Source organism: Manihot esculenta, chromosome 16 (assembly GCF_001659605.2).
Source record: "Manihot esculenta cultivar AM560-2 chromosome 16, M.esculenta_v8, whole genome shotgun sequence".
In the NCBI taxonomy this organism is placed as follows: domain Eukaryota; kingdom Viridiplantae; phylum Streptophyta; class Magnoliopsida; order Malpighiales; family Euphorbiaceae; genus Manihot; species Manihot esculenta.
The window spans coordinates 27,531,356-27,549,601 of NC_035176.2; the positions used below are offsets into that span (position 1 = coordinate 27,531,356).

At 31.4% G+C, this 18,246-nt stretch overlaps 2 protein-coding genes across 3 annotated transcripts; one reads left to right on the plus strand and one right to left on the minus strand.

The window, feature by feature from the left end:
• The first annotated feature begins 305 nt into the window (after nt 1-305).
• On the plus strand, nt 306-2,115 carry LOC110604185 (profilin-1). Its single transcript, XM_021742316.2, has 3 exons — nt 306-585; nt 976-1,113; nt 1,741-2,115. The coding sequence occupies exons 1-3, from the start codon at nt 463-465 to the stop codon at nt 1,873-1,875; spliced, it is 396 nt and encodes a 131-aa protein (XP_021598008.1). The 5' UTR covers nt 306-462; the 3' UTR covers nt 1,876-2,115.
• A 6,943-nt stretch (nt 2,116-9,058) lies between these two features.
• Nucleotides 9,059-17,006, minus strand: LOC110604152 (endoribonuclease YBEY, chloroplastic). Of its 2 annotated transcripts, XM_021742266.2 has the most exons (12): nt 16,456-17,004; nt 16,021-16,272; nt 15,851-15,946; nt 15,098-15,275; nt 14,901-14,969; nt 14,702-14,802; nt 14,386-14,478; nt 12,801-12,872; nt 12,320-12,439; nt 12,183-12,233; nt 10,176-10,364; nt 9,059-9,555 (listed from the first exon to the last, which is right to left on the minus strand). In XM_021742266.2, the coding sequence occupies exons 1-12, from the start codon at nt 16,864-16,866 to the stop codon at nt 9,388-9,390; spliced, it is 1,800 nt and encodes a 599-aa protein (XP_021597958.1). In that variant the 5' UTR covers nt 16,867-17,004; the 3' UTR covers nt 9,059-9,387. The 2 variants fall into 2 exon arrangements, with proteins under 2 accessions (XP_021597958.1, XP_021597959.1); XM_021742267.2 differs by lacking the exon at nt 10,176-10,364 and having other exon boundaries at nt 16,456-17,006.
• Between the last annotated feature and the right edge of the window lie 1,240 nt (nt 17,007-18,246).

The window sequence follows — 18,246 nt, forward strand, 5'->3', positions numbered from 1 at the left end:
TTTAACTATCGACCCATTTAACTTTTCGATTAAAAAAAATCGCACTACACTTGTAGCAAAATAGACAAAATATTTTCTAGAAATAGATCTTTCAGATTTTTACAGATTTTTTATCATTTAGAATTTTTTTTTTTTTTTTTAAATTACACTTGAAATTTTAAGATCTTAAAATTTTCAAACATTTGTAATAATCATAAATCTAACGAGTGTAAGGGCCCCGCTTTCTCGGAAGGGCCCCACAGAAGACAGTGGAGCGAAGGAAATCCACGGCGAAGAAACGCGTAGGCGTAGCAATCAATTGCGGAGCTTAATTTTGACGCAACCATTCAGCTTTGTTTCTTCCCGAGTCCTCCCCATTTCTCTCCTCTATATCAAAACCCAAATCTCTCTTCCCTCTCAGTTGAGCTACTCGAATCTCCAAATCGGAAACCTCTTCTCTGTTTGTCCGACCAAAGTCCAAAGATGTCGTGGCAGCAATACGTGGATGAGCACTTGATGTGCGATATTGAAGGTAGTCACCTCACTGCTGCTGCTATCATCGGTCAAGACGGCAGCGTTTGGGCCCAGAGCTCCACCTTCCCTCAGGTTTCCTTTCCTTCTTGTCTACTTTCCAGGATTCAAATTTTGAATTCTATGATCTATTCTGCGTAGTGGGGTTATTTTACTAGTTTTGATTGAATTTGGGTTACTTGTTTAGAATTGGGTATCCAATAATGTCAGTCAAACTTTTGATAATTCACTCTGTGTGTGAGAGTGACTCTGTTACCAATCTCGCATGAATCCTGATGTTGGGTTATCGTGTTATGATTTGGTGATGCCCTTGATTTGATGTGCATGAATGTGCTCCTCATTTGCAAAGTTGATTCATCATTGGATGTATGTAGAGTTGTACATGATGGTTGCTTATATGCTTCGATTTGATTCTTCTGATTCTATTACAGTTTCTTGTTATAAACCTTATCATTGCTATTGCAGTTTACGCCTGAAGAAATAACTGGCATTATGAATGATTTTGCTGAACCCGGAACTCTTGCACCAACTGGGCTGTTTCTTGGTGGCACTAAGTACATGGTTATCCAAGGTGAACCCGGGGCTGTTATTCGTGGGAAGAAGGTAATACTTTGCACTTTGTTCCTTTCAGAAACCTAAGCATTTGTACTGCAATAGGTCATTCAAAAATGTTTTTATGTAGCACACAGCTAATATCATTTCAATCTTGTTAATTGGCCTAAACAAAAGCTACCTGCTCAGATGTGGAGGACGGTTAATTTGCATGCTTAATCAATTTGCATGAAATGGTTAAAATATATTCAGTTACCTTGTTTCTTTCAGGTTTTGATTGTTATTGTCATTATATTGGTTGAAAATTGCTAATGGTCTAAGCTTGAGAAGTAGATAGAGAGGGGAAACAAGGGACTCATTGATGATACCAAAATAAACATGTGAATGTTGTTTCTTTTTTGTTGGCAATTCAGCTACTCTGCATTTCCTGATTCTATATTAGCTGATTCTTTAATGTGTCGGGAAATACTAGGCATATGCGTTCGGGAGAGTGAAAGCTCATTAGTAAACTTAGGTGTAGTTTGTGGAAACAATATTCTTTATTTGGCTGCTTTTTGGATAACTAGGTTAGTGAAACTCATCTAGTATTTTACCTTAGGACAGAAATGTATATTATGTAAAAGCTTGGTTTCTGATTATTCTTTTTACATGTTTCCATGGACCAAACTTTATCATCAGGGCTCTGGTGGTGTAACTATCAAGAAGACCAATCAGGCATTGATAATTGGCATATATGATGAGCCTCTGACTCCTGGTCAATGCAACATGATAGTGGAAAGGCTGGGGGATTATCTAATTGATCAAGGTCTTTAATCTCTTGGTGTGTTTTTGCTTATTTCTGTGATTTGATTCTACCATTGGGGACTTTTGTTTCTTGGGGGGTTCTTTGTTTTTATCTTTAGAGGCTTGCATCTGCACACAAGAAGTTGGATCTGGCAGTTAAATGATATTTTATAGTTGAAGATGTTGGGATCTAAGTTTGAGGATGGAATTGTTTGGAACTAGGAATGTAGACCTGGCTTCGCTTGTATAAAGTATTTCTGTTTGTGATTCTGGATGGGATTTTGTTGATTTATTCATCATGAGTTGCCATGAGATATCTTTAGGCACAACAAATTTGCTATTCATATGCGATTAACTCAACAAAAATCATTAGTATCTGTCATTGCCACTTGGTCCCGTGGAAGATTTAGGTTTTTATTCCCTATGTTTATTGGAGAATTTAGGACATTTCTCAAATCTCAAATCTCAAATAACGATTTGTTCTCAATCTTTTCTCAAATCTCAAACAATAATCTCAAATCTGTTCACAATCGACATAGCCGACAATTCGTAATACAACCAAAATCGAAGGATGGAAGCAAGAGTTCTGCTTAATGCATTACACAATCAACCAAAAATATGGAGTGAAGACCCATATCTAACACGACCTCTATTGCATTACGCTGCCATGTCTTGTGTTGCAAGGTAGTGAGAGAAGTCTAGTAATGCAAGATGACAACGAGGTATGGTAACTTGAGGCGGCAGCGACAGCGACAGCGACGAGGTATGGTGATCTGAGGCCAAGGACGGAGACAGGGTGGGCAGCCACACCAGTTTCGGCAAAATATATATATATCTTTCAAATAAAAATTAAAATTTTTCGCATCCCGTTATGTCTGTAAATTGAAAAAGGGATTAGCGGTAAAGGAATGGCTGAATATAGCTAAGCTTTTCTCAAATGGGTAACTGCATGTTTCGGTTCAGTCAAATTTCACTTTCAAGAATTTTATAAAACTCAATTTAACTTATTTCTCTTTTTGTAATTATTTATTTAAAATAAAATATTTTTTTTTAATTTAAAAATATTGATGAAATATTTTATAAGAATTTATTTAAATTTTTTTATTATAAAATTTTTCATGTCAAACGAAGAAATATAAAATTATTTGAAATCAAAATGAAAAATAGATATTTTTTTAAAAAGTACAAACCGAAATCAAATCGATTAACTGATTAAATTGGTTCCTTTAGGGTTTTCATTTAAAACCAGCTTATAGCTCAACAGCACTCTTTTGCCTTGTGTCTTCCTACCCTTGCTTCTCCTTTTGTTTTTCTTCATTTCCAGGTCTTTCCCTTTAGGCAGTATTAATGGTTATTGGGAATTGCAAATTGAGTGGGCCAAAAGGGGTTTCAATCGCCATGGCAGTGTCTCCTCAATGATGGCGCTGTCATTTTCTCTTCTCAAAACTTGGCTTGCCACGCTGGCGTAGTTTCACACGTCGGAATATGAATTCTCGAAGGTTTGAAACTCCAAGCCGCAAGTCCTCTCCTCTGTCGATATTGCAGAGAAGGAATCTATGGCTCCCTATGAACATCAACCACTGTAGTGGGCTTGCATGCTTGAGTTATATGCTTAATTGAGTTTAATTATATAATTTGAGTACTGCATTTGCAATTAAGGGATTGATTCAATTTTATTGCAACTAAGCATTTGCTAATTGCAATCAAAATTTGTTTTTATTTTTTTCAATTAAAAGTGAAACTTTTTTTGTTGTCTTGACAATGATGCAAAACCAATGGACCGAATAGAACCAAAGAAATAGCTCCATTTTTTTTTCTTTTTTTTCTTTTTTACCTCATCCATTTTGATTTAATACAGCTTTAAGTTTAGACTAAAAATCCATTTATTTTAGAAAATAACTTTTAACTTTGTTTATTTGAAAAAAATAATTTATATTTAAATAACTTTAACTCTATTTATTTACAAAAAATAATTTACATTTAAAAAATATTTTTTTAAAAAATATTTTCTCAAGAAAACTTATCTTTTATTATTTAATTTTAATTTAAAAAATAAAATTTATTAATAAATATATATATAGAACTTAATAAGATTACATCTTTTGAAAAAAGAAAATTATTTTTTAAAAATTAATTTAAATTTTTTATTTAAAATTTTTTCTTAAAAAATATTTTGTGAAATAAACGAAACATTATATATAAACTTAGATTAATATTATCAATATTTAAATACATCCTAAACCCAATTAAAATTTATCTTAAACTATTCAAACTCAATCTACATCTTATTATTACTATTATTATGTTCGACTTTATATATTTTAATTAGCAAATATATAAAGAAATTTTTCATTAATAATTATTTAAATTATAATTTTTAAATGAAAACATATAAACAAAATTTATAAATATTATTAAAAAATATATTTTATATTAAATTAATTATTTATATAAATAGATTCAAATAATGAATAATCTATATATAAAATTATCCTGCACCTAATTGTATACTTTCAAAATCCATGTAGAGTATGATCGTCCGGTAGGGCTGAGCAGAATCCGGTTCAAACCGAAAAAACCAACCGAACCGAATTGATTTAAAATTTTGGTTCGGTTTTTTATACATTTCGGTTCGGTTCGGTTCGGTTTTAAATTTCAGAAATTCCGATTATTTCGGTTCGATTCGATTTTGATCAGAAAAAAACTGAAAAAACCGAACCGAACCAATTAGGAATAATAATATATTTTTTCAATAATATAGAGAAATTAAATTATATTAAAATTAAAATATTTTAATTAAATTTTAAAATACTAAAAATAAAGAGTAAAAAATTAAAAAAATATTAAAAATCGAAACCGATCAAACCGAACCGAACCGAATCGAATCAGACCGGTTCGGTTCGATTCGGTTTTTTGACCAAAATCGATTCGGTTCGGTTTTCATAAAAACTAAAATTTCGATTTTCGGTTTATTCAGTTCGGTTCGGTTTTGAACCGAACCGACCGAATGCTCACCCCTATTCCGGTACCTAAAAATACTGGGCCGTTGTAATCCCTATGGGCAAGCACCCGAATTGCAAGTATGATTTCAGAGTTGGAAAAACTTTTGTACTCTAGACCAAAGGAAGCATGTGGGAAGAGCTTAGAGCTGAAGAGGAGGAATCATCAGGAAAATCAGAAAGAAACTTTATGCAACCCTAATTTCTTGAGTTCTCAAGCAAAGAATGTGCTAACAGGGAGAAGCACATTGTCACATACAGGGGAAACTTAAGTAGTAGGAGGTTTAACAGCTTTGGAAGGCAAGGAAAAGGTTCAGTTAGCTTTTGATTTGACGAAAAAAAAAAAAAAAGTTAGCTTTTGGAAGAAATTAAAAGCTAGAGAAAATGGGGTTTATTATTTAAATAATATAAATTTAAAAACTAATTACAAAAATAATGCAAGTTTGAAATAATTTATTATGTTAGTTTGAAAAACCGCCAATCAAAATGACATTTTCGAAAAATTTTTGCTATTGAAAACTCCACTCAAAGTGACGTTTTCAGAGCTGATACTGATGTTTTGCTCTGAAAATGCCACTGTGGGTGGGGTTTTAGCTCTCAAAAATGCCACTATGAGTGGCATTTTCAAGAGCAATTAATTCTCACAAAAAACACCACTCACAATGATGTTTTTAGAAGCTAAAACATACCTCTGAAAATGTCACCTTAATTAGCATTTTCAGGAGCAATATTGACTATAAATAGATCCATTCTCTCGACATTTCAACTACTCATCAGAGTTGCTATTACTTGTAAGTTTTATATTTATACTCTTATCCATTTACTTTTTGGTGTTATATTGTCTGTAATAAAATTAAAAAATAATTATTATTCATTTATTTGATAGTTAAAAAATATAAAAAATAATATTGTAATGAAATTAAAAAATAATTATTATTTTGATAGTTAAAAAATATATAAAATAATACATTACAGGTATGTTAAAGTTTAAATTATTTTTATTCCATATTATTTTATCCGAAATAACTTTTAGAATAAATTTTATTTATTATTTTAATAACAGTATTTATTATTTTAATAATTTACTGTTAAAAAATTGTAGTAATTTATTATTTTATGATTATTATTATCGAAGTATAAAGAGTAAATTGAGTTAGTTCACTATCTTTGCGAACTACGCAATCCAAAAAATACATAATACAATGTTTCAAAATAACCCCCTAAATGCTTCCAGTTTGTGGATTTCTTCGAATATCACGTTATTGCCCTTCTAGATGAGCTTCTGCCTCTCTTTCTGACCCCACATTTTTATTAATATTCATCTGCTTTGTTGCAGAGATGAAAATGGTTGAAATGTCATAAATTTATAAAAGTCACTAAAAGAATGTACAGCGTAGGATGTGTCTTGAGTATCATGATATGTTGAAGTAAATGCATTAAAAGCCAAAAATGGTTATATTGATGCGGTGTAGTATCTGGATATTGAAATACACTTGGTGATGGTGCCATCGTTTGAGTGAATTAACTGGTATAATATTACTTTTCATAAGGAAAATTAAATTGAAATTCAAATGAAGTATTCAAATTCCACTCTCCTAATGGCGTGAAAGTTGATGAAGTTGGCATTGAAGAATGGAAATGGTAGTCATATATGAGTGGAGGGATTCGTAGAATATCTTCTCTAAGGGGAGCATTAACGGAAACACAGTTTTTCAGATATAGTGCGTCTACTACTTCTTTATTGGTCTATAGGAGGATTAATACGAGGCATTTCTGTAGGCGGAGGAGCTGATATAGTACGTCTTCTTTTTCACAACTATTACATTGAAAAATATATACATTTGTATATTGTATTTTTTCTGTAATGATTTATTTTTATTGCAGGTGGATGAACTGCAAAATGTATATAATTTACTAGAATATCTTCTCAAATGCATTCTTCAATTCGACAAAGAGTTTTCAGTAGTTAGGCTCCTAAATGAACAAAATTGAGCATTGACTGCTCATTATTTTAGTCAGCTCCTCCACCTATACACATACGTCGTATTAATCCTCCTATAGAACAGCAAAAGAGGAGACATACTATGTCTAAAAGACGTATTCCAGTTAATGTTCCCTTAAGAGAAGATGTTATGCAAATCCATCCACTCATATATGTCTACCATTTCCATCATTCAATACCAACTTCATCAACTTCCACGCCATCGAAAGAGTAAAATTTGAACACTTCATTTCGATTTAAATTTAATTTCCCTCATGAAGAGCACCATCATATTAGTTAATTCAATCAAACGATGACACTAAGTGTGTAATTCAATATCCAGATGCAACACCACATCAGTATACCATTACATCAATATACCATTCCAGCTTTTATTGAAACAGCCGAACCCAAACTGACCCAAATAATTTTTAAACCCACTTTCTACTTGACCCAAAATGGTTAATCCAAATTATGTAGTAGTTCGTGCTAACTATTATATACCATTCGGATTTTCTGTAATCCGCCGATGTGGGACGGGAAGCAGCTGATTGCCACACTACTTCAACATATCATAATATGCAAAACACATATTATACTATACATTCTTTTAGTGACTTTTATCAATCTATGACATTTCAACCGTTTTCTTTTATGCAATAAAATGAGATAAATATTAATAGAAATGTGGAGTCAAAAGGAAAGGCAAAAACTCATCCAGAAAGGCAACAGCTTGATATTCGAATAAAACCACGTGTAAGAAAGCCTCCACACATTGTGATACTGGAGGGCACTTAGGGGACATTAGTTACTTTGAAATATTGTATTATATATTTTGCGGATTGCTCTTTTTGTAAAAAGAGTGAATTAATTCAATTTACTATCTACACTTCAATAATAATAGTCATAAATTATTAAAATAATAAATTATCACGATTTTTTAACAGTAAATTATTAAAATAATAAATAATATTTATTCTAAACTTTATATCTAATAAAATAACATAAATAAAAATAATTTAAATCTTAACATACCTATAATATATTATTTTTAATTTTATTTAATTGTCAAATAAATGAGTAATAATTATTTTTCAACTTCAGTGCAGACAATACAATATATACCACATAACACATAAAGAAGTAAATAAATAGAGTATAAACATAAAACTTACAAATAATAGCCACCCTGATGGGTGGCCGAAATGCTGAGAGAATGGATTTATTTATAGTCAATATTGCTCTCGAAAACGCCACCAACGGTGACATTTTCAGGAGCAAACATCAACATCATCTCTGAAATCGCCTCTCATCGGAGTTTTCAATAGCAAAAATTTCCCTAAAAACGCCATTTTTGTTAGCGTTTTTCAAACTAACATTATTCTGGTAAATTGTTCCAAACTTGCATTATTTTTATAATTAGTTTTTAAATTTACATTATTTAAATAATAAACCCAAAAAAAAAACGATGTATAACTCAGGATGGTATTCTAAAATGAATAATATCTCAGATATCCTTTCTCTCACCCTTTGTTTGGACATAGGTAAAATGGGAAGAAAGGAAAATAAAGGGTAGAAAATAAGGAGGATTTTTACTTTACCTTGTTTGAAAGGGGAAAGCAAAACGAAGAGGGAGAGGAAAATAAAAGTTATTTTCTCCCTAAATTAGAGGAAAAATGATGAAAGAGAAAGATTTTGCTTTCAGAAGTGTAAAATTATTTTTTTTACTAAAAATAAAAATTATTTCCCTTTTCATACTTTATTTATCCAAACACTATAGAGGAAAATACAGAGAGGAAAATAAATATCTTTTTCCTTAATTATTTTCCTTCCTCTCCTCTAAAAGTATTCAAACAGAGCATCAATTCTCTCTCCTCTATTTCTTTCCTTTCTTCTCTAAGATCTTTCTTATTCTTCTGTAGGTCTTTTTGTTCAGTAGAGACTCTGTTTGAGGGTTACTACCGACTTAAATGTCAGCGAAAGCACTCTGAATACACATACATAGATTAGAAAATAAAGAGAGAGATATGAATATAAGAATTTTCCGTGGTTCCACTGTCTCTATATTTAGAGACACTCTCGGGCTTTTTTACACTAAAAGGAGAATATAATAGCCCTATTTATACTGACATAATCTTTCTACACCAAAAATTTCTCAATAAATAGGATTTACATAACCACTCCAATTAAATAAAAATGAAAAAAAAAAAAAAGAAAAAAAAAATTGTAACTAGTAGGAAAATGTTTATCATAATCTCGTAAATAAAGAATGGCACAAAAGCCTCACAATCCTCTACCAAATTGAAATAATAAATGGGATAAAATGTATAAGATAAAATAACCTATTCAGGACCCTGCTTCAAAAGGCTCAATCATAGTTAATGCCCTATTTATTCAATCAATCAATAAAGGAAGAAGAGAAAAATTCTCTAATCTACTAGGACCACCTAATCCTTCTTCAGAAAGAACCATAAATAACATGAAAATTGGCAGGTTGCATCCCAGAAAATGATATCATCTCATGTTATCTTTACTCAAAATTTCACACCTGAACCTAAAAGTTTAGAACGCATACCGATAGATGGCATCTGCTACCCCATCTTCATCATTGCTGGCACCAATTATATCGGCCACAGCTTTTGTCTTCTCTGATCCATTGCTAAGAGCAATGCCTAGAGAGGCCAACTCAAGCATCTCAATGTCATTTTCCCCATCACCAATGGCCATTACCTGTACATTATGAAATTAGAATTAATCAAGAGAAAATTCTAAAAATAACTGAAACTAACAGAATTGTAGAAATATGATGCAGTCACAGATTCATTTAGCCAGTCAGCCTCATCATATATATACTTTTTTTCTTTTTGTTTCTCTATAGGCCATCAACAAATATGTGGATACATCAATATTTCTTAATAAGGAGTCAGAATCAATATTTTGATATCATTACCATGCGAAATAATCATTTGTCAAATTTTCATTTCTTGCACAAATACACCAACTAAGCTAAATCTCATGACAGTTCAAGTCAACTCTATGTATCCTTTTTCACCATTCTCCTTTTTCAGAACAAATTCCACATCAATATTAATAATCTGTAAACCTTTTGATATTACTTTCCTCCATGATATTTTAGTTCTCCCCCTATCCCTCCTCCACATCATTCCTTGCAAACTTAATTGTTAGTTTCCTGTTGATGGCTTTTTACTGCCAAAGCCTTCCAAACGTTTCAATTCAGCAGCACGACCAAAAGGTAGTCAATATTGGAGATAGAACAACCATAACTCTATAGGGTGTTTTCACTTTCATTTTAAATAAAAGAAAGAGGAACATGTTCTGACAATGCACACCTCCTTTGCAGTGATACCCAAATGGTCAAGGAGCAATTTTACTCCACTCCCCTTTGATGTTCCTCGTGGAACAATTTCAAGCATGTATGGAATAGCTTGGACAACATCTGCACGATCCCCAGTTGCTTGTGACCAGTAAGGCCGCAATGAACTAGCCACTCCATCAACAGTGTCTAAAAAGATCAGCTTCTGTAAATCCAAAGAATGGACTAGTCAAATGAGGTAAAAAGAACATCTCAACTCCTGATGTAAACGAATTTTCTAGGTTGTACGTAAGTATATGTTAGAGATGTACATAAGGGCACATATCAAGAAGGCAGAATGCATGGTTTCCCACCTCTTTTGGATTCTGATTACAATGAAAATCAAATTATTTCCATTTTTAAAAATGCACTTAACTGTGAACAGTTGATACCACTGACATTCTGAGGATTATAATCAGATTACTTAACATAATTGACCAAATTAAAATGGAAATATACCATTCCAACTGGTGTGTCCGGTAACCCTAGGATTTTCTTTTTTTTTTTTTTCAAAACTAAAAATAGTCTTTTGACTTATATTATTTACTTCTCAAAATTATTTTTTAAAAAACTGTGTACAAAAATAAGTTTATAAATTTTACAATAAATAAGTAAAATTAATTTTTTTTGAAATATGATATTTAATAATAAAATAAGGATATAAATAATTTTATAAATGATTCCGCACAAAAATGAATTGTAAATTATTTTTACAAAGTCTATAACATTATAATAAGAAAAAATTACTATTTGATCCATGTAATACAGAAAAACTTATTAGTTAATCTCTCGATTTTGAAAAATATATTAAAATGTCATTAAAGTTCTAAAAATCTACTAATTAGTCCTCCCATTAATTTAACCATTATGCATTATAAAAAAGTCTAAAATTCTCTCAATACAGAGGGAATAAAAGACATTTTTACAAAATTAAGAGACCAACTAATGAGTTTTTTTCATACCAAAAGAACTAAATAATAAAATATTTAATAGCTAAAAGTAATTGAAGGTCTAATTAGTAGATTTTTTATAAATTTGAAGAATGTTTTATGTTGAATCCCACATCGGTTGTGGAAAGAGGTAATGTGCCTCTTATATGGGCCATAGGCAATCCTCCCCTTTGAGCTAACTTTTGGGGTGAGTTAGGCCTGGCCCAAATTTAACATGGTATCAGAGCCTCTCATCCGATGTTGGACACCCCATAAATGTGCCACGCACCAGTAAAAATTCTGGGCGTGAGGGGGTGTGTTGAATCCCACATCGGTTGTGGAAAGGGGTAATGTGCCCCTTATATGGACCATAGGCAATCCTCCCCTTTGAGCTAGCTTTTGGGATGACTTAGGCCTGACCCAAATTTAACATTTTAATGTATTTTGCAAAATCGAGAAATCAACTAATGAGTTTTCGCATATCACAGAAACTAAATAGTAAATTTCCCTCATAATAAAATAAAGATGTATTTTAAAATTAATTGAATGAACATGTATTTAAAGAAAAATATTTTTTTTTGGAATCAATCTAAAGAAAATAAATGAATTTGATTGATAGAAATAAAATCTTGAAATTATTAATGATAATCTAATAGAAGTTGCTAAGAAAAATAATGGTTCGATAAAATCTGTAACAAGAAAACCAATATTTGTAGTTTTTCAGTTTTGGCTTTTTTTATTTCAAAAACGTTTTCTAATAAGTAGTAATAATAAAAACACAACACTAACAACCAAATAAGCTACATATTTTTTTATCATATAAAAGACAAAAAACAGAAAGCCACAATGTACACTAACACACTCTAAGCTAATACCAGTAAATAAACAACACGCCACAGCCAAACACTTAATCTTAATTGTTTATGTTTCTTTCTTTTCTTTATGGTGTTTCAAAAATGTAGTTATTCGACTTGTGCACCTTTCAGGTGTAACATATTTATTCTGTTTCTTTTCTGAAGCTTCAGAATGAACACAACAATTTTTGTGTATCATACCTGTATGTCAGCAGCAGCAAGGAGATGCTCAACTGAAGGCATGATCTCTGCCTGCAAAGATCTTTTTTCCATTAATCATTTAGATCTATGCAAAAGTTGCTCAGGCAATATCAAGAGTATTGTTACCAGATACGCACCTTTGGCTCATGATATATGGCATGCAGTGAATCAACAATGGGATGATCAAATAGTGTTAAGCAACGGTCATTGCTGAATGCAACGAGAGGAACCTTATGCTCCAAAGAGTAGAGGCATGCCTGCAATTTTGAATTAAAATGTTGTCGACAACAATGATGATAATAATAAACCCTTCATGGTAACAAGAGTAAATTACAACACCATCCAGAAGAGAGGACAAACATCACACTACAGATTTTGGATGGCTTTATGAATTACCATCAAACCCAAAAAAAGAAAAAAATGACATTTTGGAAGAGCAACAGGGATAAACACAATTGAACATATGGCTAAAATAGTAGCATCCAAAGTACTTGAACTACCATCAATGATAAGGCCTATTGCTCAAATAAATAGAATCCATTTGATACTAAGACTTCCCTAGATGAAAACATTAGGCAAAAGCAGCAAATAAAATAAAAGCTTAGAGCAAACTACTACCTCTCTGCAGACACTTGGATCTAAATTGCTTCTAAAAATTTCCCGACCCTGTCTACCATAAACAAGCAACCCCTGAAATCAAGTAAAGAATGCTAATAAGAAAAAACAAATGGAGGTCAGCAGCTAAAAACTGAACATTAAGAACATCATATACCAGTAGAAGTATGTTAACTAGTTACTGGCCTTTAAGCTTTACAGTATTTGGCAAAGAGTGGATATTGATATTTTTCTATTATAGAATTTAACTTCATTCATTGAATGAGGAGAATGAAAATAAAATGTAAAAGTAAAGCATGCCAGAAAGAGTGCAATAGGAGGTAGAGAGAGTAAAACGAAGCTTTCAGGAATTTTAGATAGTTGACTTTGCTCCTAACCATCACTCACATAAGCATTCACACAAAATCGCTAAATGTCAATGGTCAGTTACTACTCACTAGTTTTAGTATAGGATCTTCTCTTTGATTTCTGAATCTGAGCCTAAAATGAGTTTAGGCAGCAGGTAAAAGGAAGATGCAAATGCTAGTGAAATAATAAAAATGTAAGATTTTTATTTCATGTGTCTAAACATGCCAAGAAATACAGGTGGTTAAAGAATTCAACAGATGGTTCAAGGAACTCTTATTAACTAATCCATTTCCCTCTTTAAAATCAATATTAACAAAATGCTCCAGGCAGTTTAAGATTTTGTACATTTTGAAGTGGAAGGGCAATTATATTCATAGTTATCAAATCGAGATTCGAATGGAGAATCGAAATCTTCATTTCATGAATCGAGGATCGAATTGTAAGCTTAGCTAAGACTTTCAAAAATAATTAAAAATAATATATGTTCTAAAAATAAATAAAAAAATATATCATAATGACATATTTTGATAAATATAGAATTATTATTTATTTAATTAGAAATATTCTTCATAATTTAATAATATGTATGAATTATGTTATATAGTTTTCTTTTGTTATAAATTATGAACTTTGGAATTATCGATAATAGTTATCATTATACATATACTAAAATTCTCATTTAAATTTGATCAAATAATTAAATAGTAAAAAAGATAGCATATCAGAATATTATAAATATAAACCATAATAACTTAACAACTATAATTAGTTAAATAACTTATTTACCTTACTCACTATCAATTTTTTTTATTTAGTCACAATTCATGTACCCTATAGATTTGAATCGCTAGGATGTAGAATCGAATCGTAAGATTCGAATCAAGAATCATAAGATTCAGGTCCATTTAAAATTCACCCATATATTCAAATCGATTTATTGAAAAATAGATTCGAATCAAGAATCATAAAATTCTGGCAACACTGATTTTATTGTGATCTTGGAGAACCTGGATGCGAAGACACAATAGACCAATTTGTACAATAGATAAATATGTTCCAAGCAAGTTGGATTAAGAAAATTCTACGAATATGATTGCATTTATAAAAAAGCACATAAATAAACAAAATGATCTCTACAAGCAAGTTTGAGATTGTCAAGATGCATAACTGAAAATATGGAATTTGCAACATCCCATTTAGAACTGCATGAAGATCAACAAACAATGTAAAAAAGAAAAACCTGCAAGAAAACTCCAGGAGATAACTCGGAGATAACACCATCTTTACCAGCTAACTCCACCTTCTTCAAAATACTTATTGCAGCAGGTCGAGCCTGTTCCAGAGTTAAAATTAATGACTACAGGCTAGAACCTTCATCAAATACAAGCATGTCCAGTGAAGGAGAAAAATAAAAAAGAGAATCCAGCCATGGCATTAATAACTAAACACAAAATGAAATTTCCTAATAGCATAACGATCAAACATACAATTCTAAGAAATTACCAATGCAATCAATTAATTGAAAATGAAAAGGATAAGATTCCATAGTTTCATACTTTTCCAGTTGCTATCACCACCTTTACACCCCTTGACAATGCTTCTTTCAAAGCTTTTGCATTTGTCCAGGAAATTTGACTTCTGCTGTTCAGCAATGTCCCTTGAATTCAAAAAGGAGGAAAAATATATATTAGAAACTAATGGCTAAACCCCCTCCCCCCCCCAAAACATTCAAATACAATGTCGAAGTGATCTCACCATCCATGTCGCAAAAGATATAGTTGAATTTTGGTTTATAGAATCGGAGACAGCCTTCTTTTTTCCTGTCTTTTAGCATTGCAACCATAAGAAAAGCTCATTGCCAAATGCCAACTTTTGTCTGTGGCATATTATAGCTGCCAAATATACAAAGAATGCATAGGCCTTCAATGATAAACATAATAGATTGTAATTACCATGTAAATTTTCTGTTTGAAGATTCACATTAGTTTCAGCATCATATGCACTCTGAATTAGTCCCTTTCCCTTCCACCCAAGACTCTTCAAAAGAAGTTCCTCCTCCTTCTCCATCTCAGCTTCAGCTTCTTCACTGATCTCATGATCAAATCCTAAAAGATGCAATAAACCATGAACCTGCACATGCAAAGAAATTATGGAATTTTGAGGTAACTGTCATGAATGCCAAAAAAGGGGTAAGGGGAAGTGTTTGGAATTATGATTGTTATGGCTTCAACACATAATTTTCTAAAATCTGAATACAGGCTCTTCACATTGTCTTTTTTTCTTTTCTTTTTCAGTGATTTCATTTTTACTTTCAAAGCTTTATTTATATGGCAAGAAGCAGCTCCATCTACTTTCTGACACTCCTCTTGTCACGTCAATCATTCAAAGATGACATCTAATTAGTACCTTCAAGGTGCTAGAAAATTCTTTACTTTTGGGAGTGTAGGGGTGATGTACAGAGGAGTTTTTTAGTAAAATGTCAAAGGGTTGCCAAGCTGATGCATTAAAATCTAATTATGAGTTTATTACCATAACACCATCTTTAGTGTCAATTTGTCATTCTGTTAGATGCCAATCAAAGTTGAAGGTAACTGACTTTTCTCATGGTATTCATTAGACTTGTAGCTTAACAAATATAGCCACCAGTAGCAGATACAATAGCGTGAATGTTAAGAGTAAGACAAAGATTTAATCCAGCCACGAACCAAGAGGATGCGGATTTCATCAATAAGAGTATGCCCTCTTTCCTCTGCTTGTCGTGCAGCTGTCTCAACAGATATGACAATGTCACCCAACATAAGCTGCAAAGAAGTACCAAAGAAAAATTTGTCAACTGGATGCATTTCTTCCTTCAGTCAATAGATATGCGACTTACAATTGGAAGCTTGAGTTGAGGAACATGTTGTGACATGGAGAGAACATCAGTAGCATGGTCCTCATCCCTCCATTCCTTATTAAGTTCGCGAATAAACTCATCATTGCAAAGAAGTACAGACAATTCAACACTTTCAAATCCTCCAACATCCCTTATAGCCATATCTCTTGTTTTATGAACTGAATCTTTTAAATCATCGAACGCTAACTTCATTGCCATTGGCACGTTAAGACGAAGCAATTCTGCAATACTCTGCATACAGAAATACAAAAAGTAACTGTCAAATTGCCAATCAAGAGGGACAATACATAATAAGAAAGACGATAGTTTTGCTTGAAGCATGCTTCTTTTGCTAAAAAAATAATCCTACCAATTACAATTTCCAAGCTATATGTTCTATTCAAGCAGTCTCAAATAGACAAATTGACTATTTACCAAGATTTCAGGATCATCGGGAAGCTTTTCTTCAATGCAAATGCTGACATTGAGCTCTAACCCCTTCTCTCTAATCTTCGGCACCGCCCGCCTCCTCACTTTACGGTACCCTCGCTGTGCCGCCCAAACCCTCCCTCCTGTTGGCCGCAGAAGCCTACCATCGCCTTCCCCGCTCAAAGCGTGAAAATTCTTACCAAACGCCGAATGTTTCGATAACCAAAGGACGCGGAAGCGGTTAAATTTGGGAGTGAATGACAGGCTAGAAGAAGAGTGGATGGAGGAGAAGGCAGTGGTAAGGAGAGGATTTGAGAGAGGGAGAGAGGTGGCGCGTGAGAAAACGCGCGCCATCGGAGCTGAAGAAGGGAAGAGAGGGTGGAGAGTGCGGAGGAGACGAGAGAGGGGAGGCGGCATATAGGTCTTGTTTTCACTTAATAATGTTGAATAGAAGCGAAGGCAAAGGGCAGTTGGTGTCCGGTGGCGGCTTGACTTGGCTGCTGCTCTGCTATGCTACCCCCTTTGTTCAATGCGTCCAATCCTCCCGCGTCCGAAGGAAACAAATAACGATAACGAAAATGTATTATTAATATGGGAGATTTACTATTATTTTTATAAATCAGTCTTTGTGTTTTAAAAATATTTATAAAAATAATTCTTTATTTTTATCTCAATTAACAATATAATTTTTCTATCTATTTTTAAATTTATTTTTAAGTAAAACTTAATTAAAAGAAAGAAAAAAAATTAAATTTAAAATTATCCTTATAACCATTAGCTAATCCTTTACCTATTGAATCAAAATCACCACATTCAGTAAAAGATTATCAAAGTTTTTATTTTAGTACATTTTAATTATATCAGTAACTCAACACCTCACCCATTTTAATAAAATTAAATAAAAAAAATTAAATAGCTATTAAATGAGAATTAATTTAAAAAATAAAGATAATTTAATTTTTTAATAAATTAATAATAAAAATAAATGTAACAACTATATAATTAACGGAAGTAAAAGTGAGAAATATTTTAATTTATTTTTAAAAATATAAAAAATTAACTTATAAACAATAAAAAGATTTAATTCTAATTAAATCGTAAATTTTTCTATTAATATTTATTATTAAATTCTACCATTAGCAACGCTTTGATCCTTCTATTTTAAAAATATATTATTTATTGTTTTTTAAAAAATTATTACATTCTTAGATATTTCTCTCATTTTTTTATTATTTTTAAATTAATTTTTTATTTAATTCTTAAATATTATGATTATTTATGGTTTGGTCTCATATTTATAATTAGTTATAATTTCACTTTTTAAATTTATCTCTTTATCTGGTCTTCTAGAGAATAAAAAAGATGAAATAAAATTAATGGATAGAATTATAAATAAGTAAAAATAAAATGATGAAATTGTAAATAATTATAATATTTTGAGGCTATACGGTCACATATCTTAAGATACCAAGGTGAAATGGACAGAAAAGTCTAAGCGTGTAACGGTAACAAAATCAGAGTATTAAATAGGCTAAAATCTAAAATAAAAGACCAAATAATTATTAATGATAAAATTTAAGTATTAATAGTAAATATTTTTAATAATAATAATAATTTATTGATTTTAACAAGTATATTCTAAAAATTTTTTTAATAATTATATCCAAACTATGATTATTAAATTAAATTAATAATTTAATTTAACCATCTTTAGTCATGCCGTTAATAGTAAGGTATAACCGTTAAAAATAATAATTTAGATATCATTAATTCTTAAATATTAAAAAAATAAAGAAA